Source organism: Gymnoscopelus braueri, assembly GCF_963280865.1.
Source record: "Gymnoscopelus braueri genome assembly, chromosome: 23".
NCBI classification, from domain to species: Eukaryota; Metazoa; Chordata; class Actinopteri; order Myctophiformes; family Myctophidae; genus Gymnoscopelus; species Gymnoscopelus braueri.
Window position 1 is genome coordinate 21,549,713 of NC_137625.1, and position 26,039 is coordinate 21,575,751.

General features: G+C 42.9%; 1 protein-coding gene across 1 annotated transcript; it reads left to right on the top strand.

Annotated features, from left to right (window-relative positions):
• On the top strand, positions 1-26,039 carry mtpn (myotrophin). The gene is made up of 4 exons (XM_080421308.1): positions 1-186; positions 7,701-7,814; positions 10,476-10,559; positions 24,662-26,039. The coding sequence occupies exons 1-4, from the start codon at positions 115-117 to the stop codon at positions 24,746-24,748; spliced, it is 357 nt and encodes a 118-aa protein (XP_080277434.1). The 5' UTR covers positions 1-114; the 3' UTR covers positions 24,749-26,039.

Sequence of the window (26,039 nt, forward strand, 5' to 3'; positions counted from 1 at the left end):
AACCTGGCAACGCTGGAGCTAACTTTAGCCGCACTAGCATTAAGTTGACAGCCTGCCTGAAAGAAGAAGCCACACCGCTAGGCTTGAAACACGACCATATAAAACACATATAAGATGGGAGATAAAGAACTGACGTGGGCCTTGAAGAACGGAGACCTGGACGAGGTCAAGAATCTCCTGCTAAAGGTAAACGATGAGAACCCGTTGGTCAGGTTTGTTTCCCCCCCTCGCGCTGTTGAATGTTTGGACGTCTTCCCTACTGGCCCTGGGTCACACGACGGTCGTGGGCGAACTTCAACCTGGTGTTTGCACTTTCTCCATATACGGTCCGTACATCTACATAAACGTCCAGATTTCAAATATAAAGTGCTTACCCCATGGCCACGGATGTTACGATTATGTCCGGGCCCTCAGAAGTACCCGTATCTTCCGTGATGTTCAATAAAAAAGCATTTTAATCCAATTGGTGGCCATTTTTCATAGAGTTGATAGAGTTATAATGTATCAGAGTGCAATACACCTTCCAACCGATAGGGTCGCGTAGTCAAAAATACATGGAGAAAATGGCCACCAATCGGATTAAAAGGCTTTTTTTATTGAACAATACGGACGATACGGGTACGATGAGGGTCCGTACATAATTGTATCATCCGTGGCCATGGGGTAAGCACTTTATATTTGAAATCTGAACGTTTATGTGGATGTACGGGCTAAAAAGGGACACGGTGCAAACACCAGGTTGAAGTTCATCCATCAGAGCTAGACGTCTTCCTGGCTAACGTTGTTAGCTCGACTGGCTAATGACAGGCAGCAGCAGCACCATTACAAATGAGTTGTTTTAAACGGCGTCGTTTTGTTATACTCGTCGCACTGTGTGTTCCTATACAATGTGATACAACAACAACAACACGTCAAATAAGTTGGAGCATGTTCAGCTAACTTAGGGGTTGCAGACTGGCTAATGGTAGCCTACGAAGTTAGCTACAGTTTAGCTAACCAAGCTCTATGCACAGTAGTAATGTTATTATGAAACACCTGTGTGTGTGTGTGTGTGTGTGTGTGTGTGACTGACTAGCTACTGACTGTAGCTAACAAGCTAAACAACCAGTGGTGGAAAAAGTACTCAAATTCTTTACTTAAGTAAAAGTACCAATACTGCAAAATAAGAATACTCTGTTACTACAAGTAAAAGTCCAGAATTCAAAATGTACTTGAGTAAAAGTACAAAAGTATTGGCATCAAAATGTACTTAAAGTACCAAAAGTAAAAGTACAAAAATGTTTGAAAATAGCAGATCTACAAGCTCACAACGCGTCGCGAGCTTGTAGATCGGCTATATCAGCTCATTTATCTAACCACCACTGTGCCCTACGGGCCCCGCCGGTCTGTGTGGGCGGGGGTCTTTTCTCTGTCAGCTGAAGTTAAGCTGATGCAAGGCCCACGTTACTGGACAGAAAAACTGCACCTGTGCTATGCAGTGGTGGGAAAAAGTACTCGTATCTTTTACTTGAGTAAAAAGTATAAATACTGCAATGTAGAAATTCTGTTACGCTCTGTTACGAGTAAAAGTCCGGAATTGAAAATGTACTTGAGTAAAAGTACAAAAGTATTAGTATGAAAATGTACTTAAAGTTCCAAAAGTAGAAAGTACTCATTATGTAGACTGTCCCCCATTTCACAAGTTTTCACATGTATAAAAATCTTTTGAAAATGGCTCACAATATTGTGAGCTTAATAATCAAAATCTACAAAGTAACTAATTACTAAAGTGTGCAAATAATTGTAGTGGAGTACAATTATAACATTCGCCTCTGAGATGTAGTGGAGTGGAAGTAAAAGTACAGACATTTGGAAATACTCCAGTAAAGTAAAAAAATACCTCACTCAGCACTTAAGTAAATGTACTCACTGTAGTTACGTCACACCACTGCTAGTCTGACGACATTGTCTGAATCAGTTCCACAGCGGTTTTGTGGGCGATGGAGTCTAAATCATCTACTTGTGTGTTGTAGTTATTGGACAAAAACAAGTGTGTTTTACCTGTGATCAATGTAGCATCATGCCACGGGTTGCTCTTACACAAAGCCCTGACCCTGAGTTATAGTTGGATTAAGCAGTAAATCATTCATGCAAGCCTGACAATTGCTGCGTTTGTGAGTTCTGTTTCAATGTGCTCCAGCCTCTGTCGAGTATAACATGGATGTGTTTTGGGTGGGGTACCTGAGGGCCCATCCATACGTCTAACACACCTACATACTGTGTTCTCATTCTGTAAAACTGTTTATATGTGGACAAACAAAAATCAATTTCTGCTGTAAATTGTGGGAAGGCAATTCTTTTTAGATTGTTCGAGGTTGTGGTGATCTCATTTTAGACTAAAACTAGCTTTGTGTAGCCAACTTGGTTTGTATGCAGTATGCACACATCCTGTTCTCGTGTGTGTGTGTGTGTGTGTGTGTGTGTGTGTGTTTATTATTATTGTAACCACACCACCGATATTGAAACCCTGCTGGTGGTTTTGAATCTAACCCAGTCTGGTCAAGTTACAACGCATTGGAATATGACTGATACGCTGATAAATCTCCTATTTAATAGTGACATTATCATGTAACTTAAATAAATATAATTTAGCTTATCTTAAATAAATGTTGTTGAATATTGTAGTCTACTGCTGTAAAAGTTGACTAGCATGGGAGAGTAGTGTGTAAGGCAGAGAGTGGTGTGTAAGGCAGAACTTGAGTAGGGCTACAACTATCGATTTATTTTCTTAGCCATTTATAATTGCTTTACTTTATTTTTTTACTTGGACAGGACACCGTATATTAATGAACAATACATAGCAATGTAATGTAAATACACCAGACTGGACACATTTTTATCCGCAGTCCCCACTAAAAAAAACAAAAAAACAAGCAACAATAGACAAACAAATTGATGAATCGAGACCTGTTCAGTGATGTTATGTTTTCAGTGTAGTGGGTCCTGGGACCCATGGGGGGGTCTTTGAATGGGTCCCATTAAATGTAGGACCCATTAAAATTGCATTATAAAACAAAATGCGAGACGCCAGAGGGTTTAACCACTTGTAGGCTGTGTGTGTTAATTAGTGTGGTTGATCAGACAACAGTGTCAAGCAAATAGGAAAAAAATAGCTCACAACGCGGTGCATCTATTTTCGGTATGTATTTATTTATTAGATTTAAGTAAATTGATTAGTGCAATTAACTGTTGCACCCCTAGAGCAGAAATTCATAGAAATTCAGAAAAAGGTCATTATCTTTTTGGAGGTTGTGAAAATAAGCAACAAACATGCCCATTTCTGTTTGGCAGTTGGCACAATCAACATTGAGTGAAATGCTGTGGACTAGTGCTTTCCCCTTAACTTTATTGGAGACATTTAGGAAAGATGCCAGAATGTGTTTGACCAATTCCCGCCATGATGGAGTAATGCTAGTGTGGCCATGATCTACCCTATTTATCCAAGATCATTATGATTAAAATTGCCGTATTTTATGGGAAAGACTCCCTATTGCAGCCCGTGGACATGTCATTATATTCTGAGGTCTGGATACTTTGCCCTTTTTCCCTCGGCTAAAATGAGACCATTTCCATTGTACCGGCAATTGCAGGTCTCGCCATGGAAGGTAACATTTAAAAACTATTAGAGGTGGGTTGAGGCTAGGTTTCCATCATTGCTAATGGATCCAGGTGGATTGGGTGTAAAATTAAGAATTGGAATCCTATTTTCTCTCTGTTGTATTTGACCTTCAGGGGAGAGCATAAAAAAAGGTGAATAACTAGCAGGCATGGATTATAATGATGTGACTGGACTGAAAAAGGTGAATCAGTAGCAGGCATGTATTATGATGACGTGACTGAACTGAAAAAAGGTCAATGAGTTGCAGTTATGGATTATGATGATGTGACTGAACTGGTCAATGGTCATTATTACACTGCTGAAAAGTGACTTAACCTGTTAAGACCTAAGGCCGATTCTACAAATGTACAGTTTTTTGAAAAACGTATGTTGCTATACTGTACAAGTGGTTCTAAAACCTTTTTCATGTCAAGGACCCCCAAAATGATATGTATTTGGCCGCGGACTCCCATCTAAAAAAAAATGTTCCAGGGACACCCAGAAGCAACGATTCAAGTTAAAAATGTTCGCTTTAAAAATACATATATTCAAAGATTTGTACAAATATTCACGATAAAAAAAATATAGCAGATCTACAAGCTCATAGCGTGGCACTCGGTGCCGCGCTATGAACTTGCATATCTTCTATTTTGAATAGCCAAAGAAATCTAAAATGACAGATGCTTTCCTGGTTTTAATGGGTTAAAGGTCCTCAATGCAGTTCTTTTGGCAAAGTAGAGGGGAAAGGAAAGAGAGATGGAGATATTTAATCAGATCGCATAATAATGTGGGTTGCCTGGCTTCAAACAACAAACGCCTGCCAGCAGGCCTGGAGAACCAAGCCTCTCTCCGTCTGAGATGAATGGTATTCCATGGCTAAGGGGGTGCATTGCGTCTGTGTCTGTCAATCTGTGGAGAAGGATCTCTGTGTGTAAGCCTGTCAGAGGCGGCTATCATCGCGGCGTGAGCATTAGCCAAAGCCTGTCTGTAACCCTTCCTAAGCCAGGCCTGATTATCAGGCCTGCACCAGCTCCTGAACCAGGGCTCTTGCTCATCCATCCCCCCCTCCCTGGCCCTGATGGGGTTGTTGCCTTTATCAGATCTGCTGCCGCTGGGGCCCCCGCTGAGGAAACGGATAGCCATGTTAGCACTGTCATCCGACAGAATAGATCAGGTCTTTCATAGAAGGGGGGTCTTGGGTAACAAGATATGCGTCTTTCTTGCACAAACTCGGACACATGCTATTACTTTGTTCACCTGTGTGGAGGCCTTATGCCCTTTTTGAGATGATTGAAGGCAGCGGATTCCATCAGCGTTTTCTGGGGAAGCTTAATGGTCTACTACAGTACTTGTAGAACAAGTAAAAGCAATGTAAAAAATAAATGTAACATCTTTTAACTACATTTAAGTTGTTTGAACTAATATGTGTAATGTTCATTAGTAGGCCTAACTATTCGGGTGATAAGAATGCACTATATATTTATATATTATATATATGTAAGGTAAACCATAGTGTAAACTTATCTTATAATATCAGTATCTGTATTGATTTGACCATGCAATTAATCGGTTATCTGATATTGGCCAAAATGTCAATATTGTGCATCCCTATTATATATATATTTTTTTACCTATTAAGACCTGAAGCCGATTCTAGAAATGTCTTCTAAATCCCAACAGTATTCTGAAAAACGTATGTTTCTATATCAGTGGTGCTCAAACTTTTTCATGTCAAGGACCCTCAAGATGATATGTATTTGACTGCGGACCCCCATCTCAAAATATTTTGTTCCAGGGACCCCAAAGATTTGAGTAAAAAATGTTCGATTTAAAATAATATATGTATTCAAAGATTTGCACACATTTTCACGATTAAAAAAAAATAGCAGATCTACAAGCTCGTAGCGCGGCACTCGGTGCCGCGCTATGAGCTTGTAGATCTGCTATTTTTGAATAGCCCAAGTGTAAAATAATGCTTTTTAGCTCAAATCAAAAGAGTTACACGCGTTCCAGGTCTTAATGGGTTAAAAGATTTGTTTTGGGCTTTTATGCCTTTTATAGATAGGACAGTAGACTGACAGGAAATGGGGGGAGAGATGGCGAGTGACACGCAGCAAAGGTCGTCGGGGAAGGGGATTCGATCCCGCGACACACTGTCAGGCTGGCATTGCAGCTTAGGGTGCCTGGACCGCCACGATGCGGCCCAGACCGTGCATTCCTATTACAGACACCTTTTATGTAGGGCTTGTTTTTTGTGTGAAATATTCTACTAAGGGTATTTAAATGAAGCTTTGAATGTCTGAGTGAAATCGTAATTTGATACCTTTTGTCACCGGCCGAACTGCTTTGATGCCGTCGAGGAAAAATGCCATGTCATATTTTTCCCTCAGACAAAGACTGATTGTTTCAGTTGGGAAAGGAGTACTGCAGCAAAAACGGACATTTCCAATCCTCACAGTACCGTATTCTGAATAAAATGACCTTACCTTTTGTTCTTCTCTCGTGTATCATCAGATGACACGCTCAGTATCATGCAGCCACGGTTTTTAACAAAATCACGTCTTGTCAGCAGTTTGTATGTAATTCTGCTTATCCTGAATGATTTCTACTTTTCTTCACTTAATATGGAAATAAGTATTGTTCAGGAACCAGTATCAAAGTCAAGGTATTGGTACCGGTATCAACATTTCTTTGAACAATACCTACTACCTAGCCCTATATTAATTTAAATTTTTATTTTTTCGTTATTCAAATGAATCTACCCCGCACATTTCTGTGTTTTGGGTTAGGGTTACCCTATGGGCCAGTGAGAAGCCCCCACTGAGAGGACGTCCATCCTACTCCCTCCACTTAACAGGCGTGGTGCCCTAACCATAGGTGTCGCTATAGTGCAGATTGCTGTCGCCCTGGCTTCCCTCCCCCAAACATGGCCAGTCGTGTTCTTTTTAGACGCTTGGCAAGCCGGGTGCACCACGTGGATTCGAACCCCTAGACTCAGATAGTGGGCAGTCAGGTACTTGACCTCTGTGCCACCTGAGCGCCGCATAACATTAGTTTTATGGCGTTGTGGCTCTGCAGGAGTCTAGCGGTCGATAAGAGGGTCGGTCGGTCTGTGTGTCCTCCTTTGTCTGTGTGTTTGTGTCTCGGGAGCTAATCTCGCTGAGCTAAACAACTGCTGGGCCGATCACCACCAAATCTCTTGTGCACACTTGCAAGTAGGCCACTTTTCTTTTTTATGTTACACTTTTTGAAATCTTTACTTTTTATAATCTCAAACAAAACAAAACACCCACTTTGAATAAAGTGATTCATCTGATTAAAGGAGTCCAGCTTTAGCATATATCAACATTCTTTAATGAATATAGATTTTCATCAAAATAAATGACTCCATGAAGGTCGGTGTACCCTAATCCGTATGGGCAAATGTGCAGAAACCTCACTGGTTTAAACAGAATGAATAGCTGTAGACCATGGGTTTTCAACTGGTGGTCCGTGAAGGTATTGCATGTGGTCCCTGACCATGCATATAGTTATGTAGGAAATTCACCTCTAATTAACACATTTAACAGTCATTATTTCATTTCAAGCTTTCCCCCACACCACGCCCATATCACCCCTCCCAACACATCAGTGGTCCCCAGGTTGATTCTCAGTCATTCTGGTGGTCCCTGGTTCATAATCAGTTGAAAACCCCTGCTGTAGACGACAACAAATATTTAAAGAAAATAATTATTTTTTATGAATGAGGCTTTGAACTATTCGGTACAGTGTGTGTGTGTGTGTGTGTGTGTGTGTGTGTTTGTGTGTGTGTGTGTATTTCCGCTTAGCTGCAGCCTTGACAGTTTGGGGCCGAACGACACCACAGCATGGAAGTCAATGGCAAAACATTGTGTGCCATTTACTGTATTTGTCATATTCGAGAGGTTGTATCAACAGCACAAGTTCTCCTTTTTTAAGCAAATGAGGATCCTCAAAGCTATATATGCAAACGGTTGGCTTGCTGCAACTTGCATGTTGTGTATGATATAATCTCACACGTGTTTTCTTCTTCTTTTTTCTTCAGGCTGAGGACGTGAACAGGACCTTAGAGGGCGGGAGGAAGCCTCTGCACTATGCTGCGGACTGTGGCCAGGACGAGATGCTGGAATTCCTGCTGTCTATGGGAGCAGATGTCAATGTAAGAGCGACAGTAGCCTTGGAACTCCAGGCTTTTATTTTTTAGTTTTGCTCAAAAATAAGAGCCTGGACCAGCCTGTTGACGTTCCTGGAATAGGAAGTGTTTCATTTCCCCCAACCAACCAGAGTGCAGTGGGCGTCGCTCCAAATGTTGTGACGTCAGGGCTCTCAACAATGCTACACATTGGGGAGGAGGAGGGGCGCGGGGCTGACGGACAGATCGGTGAACCAATAGGATCCGGCAGAATTTTTCTCCGGAGATTTTGAACCCGCCCGTCTAGACATGATCTCAGACACGCTAGGGCATTCTAATGTAAGAGCGACAGTAACCAAATGTTAACGGCGTTCACTCTCAATTTCTCACCTTGCCTCAACACACCGTTTGCATTCATTTGCCTACTTACCAGCACGTCGTGCAGTGATGCGGAATATGGCGGTCTTTACTGTATGGCTGCTTCTATTCATAGTCAAAGCAGATGGAATAAAAGGATAGATTATCCTGTTTAGAGCATGTTATTTATCTATAGTTTAATCTATGAGCCGTTTTCTCTCATACACTGGTCATGCTGTATCCCCTTCCCTGAGCCTCAGTAGCCTTCCTACTGTATCTGTAGCGTTGAGCTCATTCCACTAAAGGCCCCTTAACCATGCAGTGATGTTGACATGCAAAACTCTGGAGGGCTTGTGTTGTTGTAATTAGCAGCTTTTCTTAAAGGTCTCCCAAGGGACTATACGCTAACCTTTAGCAATACGCTTCCAAATGCACAAGGAGGAATAATTGACCTCGCTCACAGTTCTCAGTTGACCCGCGGCAAGAACAAGCTCTTGCCTTGTGCCTACTGATCATGAAGACGACTATGGCCAAATGCAGTAAATTGGTGTATTTTATTGCATATTTCATATGAAAATAGAGCATCAGTGCTACAAAAAGAGGTATACAGCTTATGTTCTGAAAACTGAAGGTCTGAGAAATATGGCGTCAACATTTTTACAAGGATTTTCATACTTTCTCAGCTTACAATACTTTGCAAAAAATATTTATGCTTTGAATTGATATATTTATTTAATGTATTACCCAGAAAATACATTTACTAACATGTGTGCCTATGTTTTTATACATTTTCATAATGAAAGTACCGGTAATTATGAAAACATTTCCACTTTTAGTTTTCATTCAATTCATCCCCCTTCCATGTTTTTTTTTCATCAGTCTGGAACTTAACTGCTCCTCCTGTTGTTTTAGAGCAAGAATAGTCATCAACTATAATAAAAGACCTTTTGTCCTCACTAATCTCCAGCCAAACCATTCATTGCATTTGAATACCTAAACTCTATTTAGCCCATTAAGACCTGAAGCCGATTCTACAAATGTCTTCTAAATCCCAACAGTTTTCTGAATTACGTATGTTTCTATATCAGTGGTTCTCAAACTTCACCATGTCAAGGACCCTCAAAATGATATGTATTTGACCGCGGACCCCCATCTCAAAATATTTTGTTCCAGGGACCCCCCACAAGCAAAGATTTGAGTTAAAAATGCTCGCTTTAAAAGAATATATATTCAAAGATTTGCACACATGTTCACAATTTTGCATGAATGGCAGATCTACAAGCTCGTAGCACGGCACTCGGTGCCGCGCTATGAGCTTGTATATCTGCTATTTTTAAATAGCCAAAGTGTAAAATAATGCTTTTTTAGCTCAAATCAAAAAGTGTCACAGATGCGTTCCAGGTCTTAATGGGTTAAAAGTCTCCCTACAAAAGTCAGGGAAGTCCATAATGAAGTTTCACTCCCCCAAACATTAATCGAAAAAGTAAAAAGGCTGTAATCGATAGAATAATCACTAAGAAGATCGTTGCAGCCCCATTGGCTCACACAATTTGCAAATGCCTCTGCCTAGCAGTCTAATGCATTCATTGAAGTGCCGAAAATCAGCAGAAAACAAAGCGCATGTCCCGCTACTGGAAACCAGATTAGTCAAAGCCTATCTATCTAGCTTGCTGCTTAGCGGAAATGGGACGTGTCGCAAACAATGCACATCCTTTAAAAGTTATCTATCACGACTCTACTTATCCACTCGCCAAACATCCCCATCAGTCTGGGATTTTCAGACGCGACGAGCGAAGCAGGTGCACCAACTAAAGACTCGCTCCCCCTCCTCCCCTTCAGCTCCCCAAAATGATGTTAAGAATGCGCAACTCGCCCCTCCTCACAGATAAGAGTCTGGGCTGCTGAAATGTGATAGATAAATAGTGTGTGTGTGTGAAGTGTGCTTTTCTCCTGTAATTCATAGACATGATAAGAAACGGGAGAAAGGGAAATAAAGCTTCTCCCACAAGTTATTTCTTCTTATAATGAGTGATGTGCCCTTGTGTAGGAGTTATGCTGCGCCCACAGGGCGCAATATATATACTGTGTTGCTTGCAGTGTCACGCACCGAAAATAGCAGCTCTGCATGTTGAGCGCTTGTAAATCTGCTTTTTTCGTTGCACAACATTTGTGTCCAACTAAATATAAATCCGGATTATGATCTGCCGATATATGGAGCCTCCACATTTTCTGTCTTTCTCTCATTCACTTTATATGCTTCACACCGTCTTTCTCACCGTGTGTCTCCCCCCCCCCCCCCCCCCCCCCTCTCTCTGTCTTATCCCGCCGCAGGCCCCAGACAAACATGGGATCACTCCCCTGCTCTCTGCCATTTATGAGGGTCACATCTCCTGCGTCAAGATCCTGCTAGAAAAGGTTGGTACCATATCTTTTGAGCATGAACGCGCACAACAAACAAACACACAGGGCAGGGTATGACATTAGGTTTTTTTTCCCTACTTGCCGTGCAGGGCGAGTATTTCTTAAATCTACTCGCCCCATCTAAATTTCTACTTGCCCAGCCTAGGCCCGGCGGTGTGGCACAGTGAGGCACGTACATTTCTCTCACAACATATTTCTAGACTAAAATCCATTGCCTGATTGATTATTTGTGAAACGCTAGATATTATTTTTTCAAATATTATATTCAATTGTAATATATTATTACATTATTATTATCCATACTTTTTTAATTGGTTCCAACTCTTTACATATTAGTAGCATGGGCAGAGGAGTGTGATTGTCTCACACCTGTGAACATGAAGGGGTGTATATGTCACAGTATGATTTAGAAAACCAGTCTGATTTGAAAAAGGTGCAAAAAAAAGAATTCGCCGGAGCAAGCGGGAGGCTTTGATGTCCCCGCGGTGCAAACCGAATGCTCTGCTCACAGCTGATAACGACAACAAACAAAATTAGCAGCTACGCTAGAAGGAACGCTGCCTCCCCTCTTAAGTGGTCCCCAGTCCCCCGACCCACCCCGTCCTGTCTCGGCTCCCGGGGCCGGGGCCTACCAGGAGCCGCGTGTTTCCCAAGGATAAGCGGGGTGCAGGAGCGCAGCGCTTGTCTTCGGACACAGATGGAGGCGTGCAGACTGAAGGGGACTTGAGCCACGAGCGGCACCGCCGAGAAAGCTAAAGCGAGCGAGTCTTCATGCCGAGAGTTGCGAAGTACCCTTCAGTCGACTCGCGCCATCCGAGGCACAGAATCGTAAATGATCATCCCCCGTTGTCTCGGTACCTCCAAGACGTCAACACCTCAACACGCTCATCCGAGGAACACTATGGTTAGCTGCTTAGCTTTAGTGCCTCGTAGTAGCTCCCGTTTCGAGGCCGTTTCCCCCCTCTGTAATTTCAGATCAGAAATGTCATCAGGGCTCCAGTGAGACTAACATTTCACACTATGGTTTATTTATGTACTTTAGCTTTAAAGGCGGCTACATACTTCAGAGAGTCCAACCAAATGAACAAGAACTTTCTTCAGTGTTTGGCTCGTGTCGTGAGACTAGTAGCTCGATTGAGCAGCAAGTGCCAGAGAGCTGCGGCAAAGCACACGGGCAGGAGAAATGCAGCCACTCAAAACTCGCCTACGGCAGCTTGTTTATAAATTCATTTTTGTCATTAAATATGCCATGTTGTTGCACAAATCTTCATTGATTTGACACGTACAGCTGTTAACTTGAAGCACCTGTGGCTGGCAGCAGCAGAATGAAGACTTTACTACACTGCAGGAAAAAAATGAAATAAATCCCACCCACCAGCAACTTCTAACCAATCACAGTAGCCGATCGACTAGTCGGAACATCTCGGAGGCGCAGAACAGATGAACAAACTTCTGGCCAGGCCCTCTTAACTCATTCCCTGCCTAGAACGTAAAAAACGTAATTATTTCCAATTACCAATTCTGCCAAGAACGTAAAAAACTTTTTTATTTTTTATTTTTTATTTGACCCAAAGACCAAGGAGATATGATTTTTCGAAGATCTAGACTCCTATCCACTTCCTTGTTAACTTAAAGGGATACTTCACTTTAGGGCCGGGGAAACATTTAAAAAATATATTAAAAATAAATGAAAAAAGTTATGGAAAATTCATGGCCCCCTCACGCATTAGTAGGACACTCTAATGCGTGAGGGGGCCATGCATTTTCCATAACTTTTTTCATTTATTTTTAATATATTTTTAAAATGTTTCCCCGGCCCGAAAGTGAAGTATCCCTTTAAAACTTAAAAATTCTGTATCTCGGCTCCTAGTACTTTTTTTTTCAATTAAAAATCTCTGGCAGTGGGCAAACACGGCCAGAAATAATTCTGGCAGTGAATGAGTTAAGTTCTGAATGATGTGATTTTGTAGTTGTTTGACAGCCAAACCGAACAAAGTTCAGCTGTAGTATGCAGTGTACTCGACTCAACATCGCCTATAAATTTATAACGTCATCAAATCTACACGCGAACAACCATTTCATCCATTACATCGACTTGCATGTTAGCTTTTATTTTTTTTTCTTAAATTTTTTATCCCGCGATTTTTGTAACCCATATTTTTCACCCGGTGCCAATTTCCTAAGTGATCCTGGGCGCTACACCAGCCCTACACCAGCACTACACCAGTCCCCCACAGTAGGGAGGCCAGGGCCGAGCTCATGCTTCCTTCAGGCATGAGAGCCAACTGACCTTCTTGTCACCTGACAGGGGGGAGTTTCCCTGGTTGGACGTAGCGCGTGGAAGGAACACGTTATTCCAACCAGTTCCCTTCCCCTCCATCAGGCGCCCCGGCTGTCATGGGGGAGGCGGTATAGCGACCAGGATTACTACATGTTTTTGTGAGGGTATTAACTACCCTAGGAGACACGGGGAGAACATGCAAACTCCACACAGAGTAGGCCCTTTCGCCAACCCCACCTAGGGTATGGGCGCTGATGACGCGGAGGAGAAGACACGCCCCCAGCGCCCACAGCGTCCCCGGCGGGAATCGAACCCAGGACCTTCTAGCTGTGAGGCGACAGCGCTACCAACTGCGCCACCGTGCCTCCCATGTTAGCTTTTAGATCTGTTTTGTTGACACGCAAATATGTACTACGCTGTGTGTGTGTGTGTGTGTGTGTACGCTGTGTGATCGTTGCACGCAACATGAACAAATTAAATGTAGCGACTGCATGCAAGGCAATTCAACTGAATTAATAAACTGTATTAGATGATCGATATGGGTCTTGTGTGCACCAATGACTTAATTTAAAGGACATGACGCTTTGAAACACCATACACGTATACTACTAGGCATCCAGCGGTTCTCGTTTTAATATTGAACCATACGGTTCCCCATCCACGATTCAATTACGCACTTGTGAATTGGGTGTTTTCGGTTTAGCAATTTCACGGTACTACTTCACACACATTCTTAAACCATTACTGTGTCTCTCTTTTGATTTGAGCTAAAAAGCATTATTTTACATTATTATTTGGCTATTCAAAAATAGCAGATATACAAGCTCGTAGCGCGGCACCGAGCTTGTAGAACTTGTAGATCTGCTATTTTTGAAAAATCTTAAAAATGTGTGCAAATCTTTGAATATATATATTGTTTTAAAGCGATTATTTTTACTCAAATCTTTGCTTCTGGGGGTCCCTGGAACAACATATTTTGAGATGGGGGTCGGCGGCCAAATACATTTAATTTTGTGTGTCCTTGACATGAAGAAGATTGAGCACCACTGACATGGCTGACATGGGCTTTTCAGAAAACTGTTTGGATTTAGAAGACATTTGTAGAATCGGAACCTCAGGCCTCAATGGGTTAATGCCGAAATAGCACTGTGTCTGTGTAACTGGAGAAATTCCCTCCCCGAGAGTGAATACAACACAGTTGCTTGCCAAATATAGGCAATTTACAAGCATCACAACAACACTATGTGAGCTTGTAGATCATCTTATTTTCGGCGAGCAACGGGATCAGAAAAGGCAGACAGCGGCAGCTTGCAACTGATCGAAGAAATTTGAGTATGAATAAAAAACTGAAAACCTCACGCTCAATTGGTATTTGCCAGAGCGGGCAGATCTATTAAGGTTTCACACTTGCCCCCGGGAAATCGGACCCTGTCAAACCCGGCAGGGCTGTACAGGACCATCCTTCACCCATCCATCAGTGCCTGTTGTGTCAGATGCTTCATGCGAGCCATGACTGCTGATGAGGTAACTCATATGACAAAAAGGGTCCACAAAAGGCCCATTGCCTTTTGTAGGAACTCTGGAATGTTCCCAGTACCTTTACAAAGTGCTGCCGCTGCTGCTATTCTGTGTACATGTTTCATTCATGCACTCTTCTACCCTCACCTCCATCTCTATCTTTTCCCCCAGCCTCCCTCACTGTGTGTGTGTGTGTGTGTGTGTGTGTGTGTGTGTGTGTGTGTGTGCTTACAGGGTCAACAGCTGGCACAAACTGTAGCAAAGCAAAAGTGACTATACAGCAAAACGTTGTTTAACAGAAGCCATAAAAATGTTGGATGGCAGAGGATTTGCGCAGGGTCTATTAAGAGCAGTGACACAATAAGCCGGCATCAGGCCGTCGCTTAGCGGCTGTTGCCGAAAGTCACAGAACGTGCGTGTGAGTGCTGCACTGTCGGTGGTATAGTGAGACATCTGCATGGGTCAGTCACCTGATTCAGATGTTGAATCAGCTGGGGAAAGTGTCAATAATGGAGAGGAGGGGGTGGGGAGAGAGATAGATGCATTCATCACACAGTCAACCGTCTTTTTGCGAGGGGTATAACACAACAGTATATTGTTATTTATTCGTCCAGTATGGTTGATTTATTTCCCCTCTCGCAGGCGCAGAAAAGCGGCATGTGCTGATTGTCAGCTTGTAGTCTGTGCCGTGTGTAGGAACAGCCTCGTAACACCTTTTAACACTGACGTCTCCCATTCTGATCTCTCTGTGTAGTCTGTAATAGTCGGGTCCAGTCAGTTTGGTGTGTCAGGACCTTAACGGCTAAATGGACAGCACCCTTCACACATTGATGCAGGTGTTCCTTTTGAAGGCTCTGTTCACTTCGTGCAGAACCCAAACAGCTTGGCCCATGAAGTGCCTGCATGGCAGCGGGATGCATATAAATAATCATATTCTAGGCCAGATCCTGTTGTTGTCATGCCTCCCCAAAGTCTTCGCCAGTAAAACGAGCCAACTAGCTGTGAAATGAATGTCTTCTTTGGTGTTGCAGACCGTCACTAAGCTCAGCCACAGTACATTACATTACATTACAGTCATTTAGCAGACGCTTTTATCCAAAGTGACTTACAATAAGTGCATTCAACATAGGTAGGCGAGGAAACTACTAATCACCAGAAGTATTAAGTGCATTCTCTTCTAGAGTATACCGAGCGCTAAGGTAAAAGTGCAATATATCAGCTACCTACTTTCTTAAACAGATGAGACAAATAGGAAAATCAAATGAGCTAAAACAAATAAGTGTATCGAATAAACAAGATCCAATAAGACAAGAGCTCGTACAACTAATTGACAACAAGTGGGCAAGGCAAAGAGGAAGGGTAGTGTTTCCTGAAGAGGTGGGTTTTCAGCCTGTGGCGAAAGATGGGCAGTGACTCTGCTGTCCTGGCATCAGTGGGGAGTTCATTCCACCACTGTGTGTGTGTGTGTGTGTGTGTGTGTGTGTGTGTGTGTGTGTGTGTGTGTGTGTGTGTGTGTGTGTGTGTGTGTGTGTGTGTGTGTGTGTGTGTGTGTGTGTGTGTGTGTGTGTGTGTGTGTGTGTGTGTGTGTGTGTGTGTGTGTGTGTGTGTGTGTGTGTGAAGAGAGATGGATATACAGTATGTAGAACTGCTGCTCTCTTTTTCACACAATTCTCTGTGAACACTAGAGATGGTTTTGCATGAAAATCCCAGTTGTTTCTGAAATACTCTGACTCGGCCTGTCTGGCACCAACAACCACCAAAGTTACTTCTTCCCCATTCTGAAGCCTGGTTTGAACTGCAGCAGATCGTCTTGACCATGTCTACAGGACTCGCTGCCATAGAGACACACGGGGACTACAAATTTCACGCCCACTTTTGAGACAGCGCCGCTACTCGAGGTCCGTTAGAACGATGAACTGCAGCTGCCAATGCATTCCCTATGAGAGGATATGAAAGTTAGCCTACTTTAAAAATTATCCTGCATTAACTGAAGACGATATTGATTTAAATAAAAATATGTTTCCAAATGTATGGAGTGTCTTTGTCAACATATCATCTTGTTTTCTTAATAGTTGATGTGTTTCACATTTAATTTGCCACTTTAACGAGTTACCCATAATGCTAACACATCAGAGGGTAGACAGCAGACAGGCATTTCAGTGACATCATTGTCTTTACGAGCGCCGACTGACAGCGTACCCACTGTAAAGGCAGGAGAGACGGTCGCCTGCCCAACTAAGATCTCGCCTCCCCTAAAAAAGAAAATAACCCGAAAATGTGTCATTGCGTGCTTAATGTCCTCAAAGTCACGCATCCAACAAGCTTTGAACTGAGCAGATTGGACCTTCTGTTCCAGAGATAATGACCAAAACGGGTAAAAAAAACGGCCACTTTCGCCAGTTTTCTGGGTATTGAAAACCTCAAGGGATGCGTCCGTGATGCGACCACTTAAAGTCTGGATCTCCGTTGCTAGCGGTTTTGACATACTGATGGAGTATATTATAGTATATTGTGGGTAGTATATCGAGATGAAAGATATGGGACATTAAAAAGGACAAATTAAACAAATGGGACAGATTATTAGAACACAAAAAAAATCGCTACAGCCTCAGTAGTTAACCAGTGAAATGACGGTATTTTACAATGCCTCTCATAGAGATTGCATTGAGAGCTGCAGTTCATCGTTCTAACGGACCCCGAGTGTCAAAAGTGGGCGTGGATTTGTAGGCCTTCCGCTTCCGGCCGTGTGTCTCTATATGGCTGAAATGTATCCTTAACACATTAACTGCCAAGACCGTAGTCCTACGGGCCGTTAAATCCAACTGTTAAGCGCCGAGACCGTAGCCCTACGGGCTGCGGTCTTTTCGCGCATGCGCGGTCCGGGTGCACTTTCGGAATTTTTTTGATCCACTTCCGTTTCCGGTTTGATGACAGGAAATAGAATTATTTGGGATCCGGTTTTGACGCTCACGCCCGCTCCCATTCTACAGACGAAACTGAAACTCAATTCTCTTCCTGTAGTTTTTTCTCCTCGCATTTCACTGTTTAACGTAATCCGCTCTAACTCAAACATGGATGCCCCGTTTGACACGTGGTTTTCACTGGGAGATACAGGGAGATCGCGCGGATGTAAACAGACCGTGTAGCGCTCAATCTTAAGGATTTTAACAAGATCTATGGCGACATGAAACATGACACTGGTGAGTACATTATGAGATTAGCCCTTGGCAGTGGATGTGTTAAAGGGATATTTCACTTTCAAAAAAACTTTGGGTCATTTTATCGTCTACTCAGGCTTTTGTGAGCCCCCCAGACAGTTTTTAAGTAAGTTGCTTGATTCAGTTATCAAAAAAACACGGCCCCCTCGCGTATTAGGAGGGCAGGGTGAGTCACCAGAACCAAGGACGGGTGTTTTTGATGAATATAACATGTTAAAAATTGAGTTTGAAGTTATAATGGGTTTGTATAGGAAGGGGGGGGGGGGGGGGGGGCGTGTCTGATAAAATGAATATCAAATATCTAAATACTGAATCAAGCAACTTAAAAACGGTCTGGGGGGTTCACAAAAGCCTGAGTAGATGATAAAATGACCCAAAGTTTTTTTTAAAGTGAAATATCCCTTTAACCCATTTTGGGGCGTGAACCCCTATTTGTAACTATACCTTCCAGGACAGGAACCCCTTTTGGGGTTCCTGTTGCCTGTTGCTATGTACAGTACAGTATTATAGCAACATACATTTGTTGTAATTTTTTAATAAATATTTGAAGTTTTCCAGAAAACTTGGGTCAGGATTAGGGCATAGTGATTTTTAGCATTCGAATTATTCGACCTATAAGTATTCGAATATTCGATTAATCGATTTGATTATAAAAAATAAAATAATGTTTTTTTTTTTTTTTTTTTTTTTTCAATGGCATTGATGACTCTACTCAAGGAATGCGAGTTGACAGTCACACCAGAGCTCACAGCTGCGTGTATGCTGTAGAAAAGCCACTAAAAATAAATAAATAGAATCGAATAGTGGTTTGATAGTCGAATAGTCGGTTTGATAGTCGAATATTTGAATATTCGATTATTCTGTTAATGCCCTAGTCAGGATTTAGAAAGTTTTTTTTTTAATCTGCCTCAGGTCTAAATGGGTTACGTGCAGTTCGAGAGTTGTCTAATAAAGTGGCTGGTGAGTGTGTGGGTATGTGTGTGTATTATCTCTGCCTGGATCACTCTACGTTCAGGTGTATCGCCAGCATTCTGGTATGATATCATTATTAATTTCAAAAGGAATTTCCCAAACAGGGCTTAATAAATGTAATCTTATCTTCTACATCTGTGTCCCATTGCCTAAAGCGTCCTATAGGGACAGCCTTTTTTCTTGAGAAAAATCTAACAAGATTTTTCAAAAATAGCAGATCTACAAGCTCATAGCGCGGCACAGAGTGCCGCGCTATGAGCTTGTATATCTGCTATTTTTGAATAGCCAAAGAAATCTAAAGTGAGACAGATGCGTTCCAGGTTTTAATGGGTTAAGAATATGAGCTACATTTAACCCATTAAAACCAGTAAAGCATCTGTGTCATTTTAGATTTTAGCGTTGGCTATTCAAAAATAGCAGATATACAAGCTCACAGCGCGTCACTTCGAGCCGCACTGCGAGCTTGTAAATCTTCTTTTTTTTTTAAACATTTTTGAAAAATCTTTTCAAGTCTTTTAGAAGGCATTTGTAGACCTTAATCGGTCTCAGGTTTTAATGGGTTAAGCAAGCATAGCATTCTGACGACTTAACTCTCAAGGGTGATACTCTCTCTCAGGGGCGATACTACAGAGAACAGGACACTTAAACCAAGAGGACTGTATGTTATCGTCCAGATGGCTAACGTGCCTTCTGAGCAGGATCCATATCACTGCTATCATAAATAGGTGTGTGTGTGTGTGTTATGGAGCCCAGTGTGCCCACCGTGGTGATATTCCCAGTGAGTGAGCAGTCGTCTCGTCCTAGCCTGGCTAAATGAGGCACGGTAATTGAAAAGCTCCTCGGAGGAGTCTTACTTCATGGGGGCATCCTCTTAGCTTAACGAGAAGAAAACGGAAGTCTCGCTAGACGAGATTGAAATCTCGTCTAGCGAGACTTCCGTTTTTTTTTTGTTGATAATTTACGATTCTGTCCCTATCGCTACATAACTCGAACGGTGCTGAGTCGGCTCGGTGACTCGCTCGTCTAACGGCTCGCTCGGCGGTGCCTCTCATTGCTCAAGCCCGCCAGAGACGGCGCGCCTCCGACGTAACAGTTTAATCCCAATAAAATAATTTGCGACACATTAGATAAGATAAATGACAACGTCAGGAGGGGGATTCGATCCCGGGGTGCTGGGTTGGAAGCCTTGATGCTTAACGGTGGACGCCACGGAGATACCTGGTAATGCAGGGGTTTGGGAGCTATTTAAGCCGGTCCGCTCATGTGAGAGGCAGTTCCGCGTGCGTCACAGAAGGGGGCGTCGCCAAGTTACTACTACGATCCGGTGGCAAAAGCTGGTGCGCCTCTCCTACCGGTCACGTGTCTACTAGCGACACAGCCTCACCCCCCCTGCCCGTCCCCAACACGCACACACACAGTCTCTTGCTCTAATCTGTGTCTAACACCTCTGCCTCACCAATGGAAAGCCCTCTGGGATGGATATTTAAAAAGGCCATCGCCCCGCTATCTTAAGAGACGAGGCAGACGGGTCCGTTGTGTCAGCCGTGGCTCATCTGAACAGGGATTACAGTGCAGGGCAGTGATATGAGCAAAAGCATCCCGGCTCGGCACTCATCTTTGCCAAGTTGTCCGCGGGGATTAACGCCACGGTGCAGCCAAAAGGTCACTAGTCGCCCCGAGAGACTTGATCACAAGACGCTGTCCTGAAAGAGATTTCACCTCCCCTCTTTTTTTTGTCTCAACGAGAGAATGGTACGGAAGCGAGACCTTTTTGATTGTAGCACCTGCAACACTGGTGCCAACATGGTGTAACGGATAAAGGGACCCGCTGAAAACTACTGAACCATGCCTGTCGGGCTATTGTGATACGGAATAATTATTATTTTTGGTTTAATCTACGAAAATGTGTGTAGGCGGACAAAAATGGCTCAGTTCCCGTGCGGCATCATGGGAGGTGACCCCCTGGCCCTCGGGCGTTTAGCTGTGCCGTTGGCTGGATGTAAATTATGAAAGGCCTGTTTAACCCTGTGGGTGACCCAGCCGTCAGGTCCGTGCACAGAGTGCTGACTATATCCCAGAGAGGCAGTCACTGGAGAGAGCATGGTAGTTCATTATAAATCAACAATGGAAGTGGCCCTCACTAACCTCAGCCCACACAGTCTCACACACACCGTCACTCGTGTGCATGTATACAATACTCGTACACTTCCACTTTGGCTAACAGCAGTGGCTAACAGCAGTGGTGTAAATTAACTAAGTACATGTACTTTGAGGTATCTTTACTTTACTGGAGTATTTCTAATTTTCGGTACTTTTGCTTTTACTCCACTACATCTCAGAGGCGAATATTTTGTACTTTTACTCCACTACAATGATTTGAAAACTTTAGCTGCTAGTTACTTTTCAGATATAAATGATGATATTATGAAACCTACATTAACCACTTTAGCCTTATTTTATATATATATATATATATATATATATAAGCTCACAACGTGTCGCGAAGCGACGTGTTGTGAGCTTGTAGATCTGGTATTTTCAAACATTTTAGTACTTTTACTTTTTCTACTTTAAGTAAATTAACTTTTTGTACCTTAAGTACATTTTGATGCCAATACTTTTGTACTTTCACTCAAGTAAATGTTTTATTCCGGACTTTTACTTGTAACAGAGTACTTCTACATTACAGTATTGATACTTTTATTTAAGTAAAACATTTGAGTACTTTTTCCACCACTGGCTAACAGTAGCTCTGGTCTTTTGAATAGGCAGCAGAACGGCAATATTATTTAGCCAAAGCTAATTATGCTGCGTGTGCTGTCCTGAATGTCTGTCTGTGCCTGACAGACATGGAAGAATTTCCGTAGAAGATTTATCATGCCGATAAACGTTGGGCATGGCTACAGGAAATGAGTTCCGCGTGATTGCACTGATGACCATTTCCTGCTCTCCAAATTTAGTCTAGAGTAGACCATGAAAAGTTAACTTGATAACTGAACCAAATATGTTTTGACCGGACTGACCTAGTATTGCATACATGGAACTTAGTTTTCCTCGCTTACAGCATTCCTTACATGCTTTAAGCCCTTGCATTTGTCAGTCACGGTATATATTGGGCCTTGTCTCTCTAGTCAACCTAGTTTTTATAACACTTCCCTCCCTATTATTTTTCTGTTAACCGTGGCTGACACAGGCTGCTCCCATACATCGATCCTTCCCCTCATTTATTGTAATGTAAAATAGGTTCACTCGTAGGGCCGCGGGCACATTAGACAGTGGTGCCAGCAGGTCAATACACTTCCTGTAACCCTCAACATTTATAATCCATCCTAAGGGGCCTCCATGGCCCCATATATTAGGCCCTCATGCATGGGAGACCTTTTCATTCCACTCGACGACATAATTAAGACTTAATGGACAAGTCGGCAGACCGGGTGTCGTTTAAGTGACTACAGTATGTCCTAACACGGGTTTTTCATGCCTCCATCATCTGGAATGATGGAGATGTCTCTCTCTCTCTGTGCACGTGGGTGGGAGGCTCTGGGAGGTCGTTTCGGTTCATTAGACATGTGCTTCGCTTGGCTGCTATAGCCTCCAATTTCACCGAGTACTATTTGGACAGTTGAAGTGTTCATGAGGGATTATTATTTAACCCATTAAGACCGGGAACAAATCTGTGTATTTTTTTAGATTTCTTTGGGGATTTCTTTCTAAAAATAGCAGATATACAAGATATACAAGCTCTACAAGCTCATAGCGAGTGCCGCGCTATGAGCTTGTAGATCTGCTATTTTTAGAAAGAAATCGTGAAAATGTGTGCAAATCTTTGAATACATATACATTTTTAACTCAAATCTTTGCTTCTGGGGGGTCCCTGGAACAACATATTTTGAGTTGGGGGTCCGCGGCCAAATACATATAATTTCGGGGGTCCTTGACATGAAAAAAGTTTGAGGACCACTGATATTATAGCAATATACGTTTTTTCAAAAAAAAATTAGGATTTAGAAGACATTTGTAGAATCCCCCAGAAGTAAAGATTTGAGAAAAAAAAAATATATATTCAAAGATTTGCACAAACTTGCGAAAAAAAAAAAGCAGATCTACAAGCTCATAGCGCGGCACAAGCTTGTATATCTGCTATTTTTGAATAGCCCAAAGACATCTAAAAATGACACACAGATGCGTTCCCGGTTTGAACGGGTTAAGGTGGACAAGCTCATTACTGTAAGTAGTGTCAGGAGAGTGCCACTGTCTGCCACTCGCCATCGCCACGGGAGATCGTTCGCCATATCCTGAGAGACGGGGAAAGTAGAGGGGATGGTGGGGTGCTCAGGCTATTATTGTAAAGCTGAAGTAAATACCCACGGGGAGTGTGAATCCATGGCAGACCCTCCTTCTGCTGCAGCAGCAGCCCTGTTGGTTGCAACCCAGGTGTTTGGTGAGTGGTAGAGAAGGCTCATTATGGTAGAGAAGGCTCAAATATGGTAGTATACACCAGGCCTGTAATTGTGTTTGTCAGGTAGATGCCCGTGTCTGTTCCCAGGCGTTGGTTGGTGGTGGTGCAGGGGGCTAGGGTCAAGGTGTAATGTTGTTTCCCGCTGTCTAAATGAGGCCTGCAGAGTCTGTTCCCACTTCCCAGGCACGGTCAAGAACGAGTAACTAATGACTTCCCCAGAGCTGGAGGGAAGAAGCTTCCCTCCTACCTTTCTGATCCTCCTCACTATCTCGACTCACTGAAGAGTTGGCGAGGCCCAACAACTGATTGCCAGACGCCAGAGTGTGGAGTGGGTTACCAGTTGAAAGTGTCAATACTTGCGTTTTGAAGGTTTTTTGGTTTGTGAATTATAGGAATAGACAACGTGCGTTTTGGGAGCTTCTCACCGTCAACTGCAGTTCATAGTTAAACTTCTTCATTTCAGCTTCAACTTTTTTGTGTCTGAACTTCAGAGAGGAAGTCTTATACTTCAACAAAACGTGTTAACGGATAGCCATGGAGTTATACCAGATTCATATTCACCAGGAAAGCCATGGAGTTATACCAGATTCATATTCACCAGGAAAAAGTGAAGTATGGTTCTGAATAGACAAAACTCACCCACTTCCCCTATTCTTCCCGCTGCCAATTAGACATTTAGATCTGACAAGATAACCACTCAGCCCTGTTAAATCTCTCCCAGCTCGGTGCTGCGCTCCGGCGCTCCTATGGCATCGTGTTGGCACAAACAGCCATTCTCTGGCACTCAAACTGGGTCAGACTGCGCCTCTGACGGCCCGCTTCTCCACGCAACAATGGAGTCTCTCTGCCTGGGCTCCGTAAGCCCTCTGCTAAGAGGCTAAAGTTGGCAGGCCAGACAAAGGGATGTCTCTACCACTGCATGTTTCTCGGCTCCTCCGCTGCCCATTAAATCTGCAGTTCCTGCGCTTGTCTGCCTTGTTCCCTGTCTCCATTTCTTTTGTAGCTGTTGTTTTCTCTTTAGTAATAATGTCAACACTGTTGACGATTTTTTTTTTTTTGTATTCGCATTCTCTCCATGTTAGCATTTAGCACTCGATTGTTTTGGCTGTGCTGCTGTTTGCTCCTCTGACTGGGCTTTGTAGACGCAGTGATTTTAGGGTCAAAGGTGACCCAAAGAGTGTGTGAGAAAGATTCCACCATCATTGCTTCAGTGGTATATGCAATAATATAGCTTACAATTGAGCTGTTAATGGCCATGGCCATTAACCTGTAAGAGGCAGAGATGGGGCGGCAGTTCCGGATGGAAGCTGTGAGGTTTCCAGCTCGATCCCAGGCTCCCCCAGAAGAGTTACTCTCGAAGTGTCCTTGAGCAAGACGCTGAACCCCTAATTGCTCCCGATGAGCAGGTTGGTGCCTTGCATGGTTTCCGCCGCCATCGGTGTATGAATGTGTGTGTGAATGTAATGCACAATCTATGTAAATGGCTTTGGATAAAAGAGCTATATAAATGCACCATTTACGCAGCATTCAGGTCTTTACCTTGACAACCCCACCCCCACTCTGTTGCCTGTTAAGACCGCCTCACCATATGAATATGCACTGGGCCCCATCTTCTGTTATCTTATGTCATGTTGCCTCTCCTTCACAGGGAGCTGACAAAGAGCGGAAAGGACCGGACGGCCTCAGTGCGTTGGAAGCCGCCGAGAGCGAAGCTATAAAGGCTCTCCTGAAGTGAGACACTGCAGCAGAGGGTGGGTGAAGAGGCAGACAGACAGACAGACAGACAGATGGATGAAGTGGTCCCTGGACCAAAGACGGATGCTTTACCCCAACTAACCTCTGTCTTTAGCACTACTCTTGTCTGTCTGTTGGCGAGGGTCATTTTGTCTGGTTTTTGGTTTTCCTTTCCCCCCCTTTTTGTATTTTTTATTTTCTCTTCCTTTTTTTGCCTCTTTCCGTAGCCATTAACAGATGGACTTCTCAGTCATGTCTCTCTTTGGGACCAAACGCTGCGGGAAAGCCCAACACTTGGTCCCTGAAATACAGCATATATTAAAAACAGGACTCCATGTTTAAAAGATAAATGAAAAAGCTTAGCCCTTAATTCCACAGCTCAAATTTGCAGTCCTCCCTGAAATCTGTGGAAAAAAAGTAGAATGTTAATATTTTTTTTTTTATAACTTCCATATTGAAATTATTGTATGGCCACTTCTATGAACACCTATTGCACTGTACTGTACTAGATAGATTTGAGAGAACGGTTGTGACATTTTTCATCTATTAAACTTTGATCATAATATGATAAAAAATTATGTGGCCTCTACCTTGTGTGTTGCTCTCCGCTCTTTTCTAGACCCAACTATCTATCCAGTCCTTGACATTTTCGAGACATCGGAGAAGGGTCTAGGACTCATATAGGTCACCAAATGTCATTTCTAACTTGGCCCGTTTATCAATTGCATATCGTGTGGAATAAATGACCAATGTTACCCGAGTAACACTTAAAACTATATCTTCCTTGACAAATCACCATGCTGGGAATCTAAGAAAGAAAAAAAGTTGAATGTTGCAATATTGAATAATCCATTACTGAAAGCAATTTATGTAAAAGTTATGTAATAGGATGACTGGGATTATAGAGATTTCATTTATTTTGTTGCCCCTTGAGTGGAAAAAAGGTTTCACAGCTAAAATCCTTGTGTTGCTACAGCCTGTCTGTGTTTTTGTATCGGATGAGTTGGGTGGGTTCTGAGTACTGGGTAATAGGGGTTATAGGGTTGAAACTATGGATGGTTGGGCGAGGGGATCAGCATTCCTCTCACCTTGGGACTTGGTTAGCAGCCTCGCCTGTTTTGCTGCATGTCAAAACTGCCTCTGCTTTTATGCTCTGAAATGGTCACTGTCCTCTTGGTTGCTTAAAAAACAAAAAAAACAATGCAATGGAAAAAAAATGATGCTCTTGCTGACTTTGTTGTGACAAAAAGTCTGTAAAAAAAAACGGAAATAAAAAATACCTAAAAAAGTTA

Bases quoted from the DNA above. Each gene is read 5' to 3' on its own strand.
- mtpn (XM_080421308.1), top strand. From the start codon at position 115: ATGGGAGATAAAGAACTGACGTGGGCCTTGAAGAACGGAGACCTGGAC. The intron at 187-7,700 runs GTAAACGATGAG...TTTTTTCTTCAG, and splicing joins TCAAGAATCTCCTGCTAAAG to GCTGAGGACGTGAACAGGAC. The intron at 7,815-10,475 runs GTAAGAGCGACA...ATCCCGCCGCAG, and splicing joins CTATGGGAGCAGATGTCAAT to GCCCCAGACAAACATGGGAT.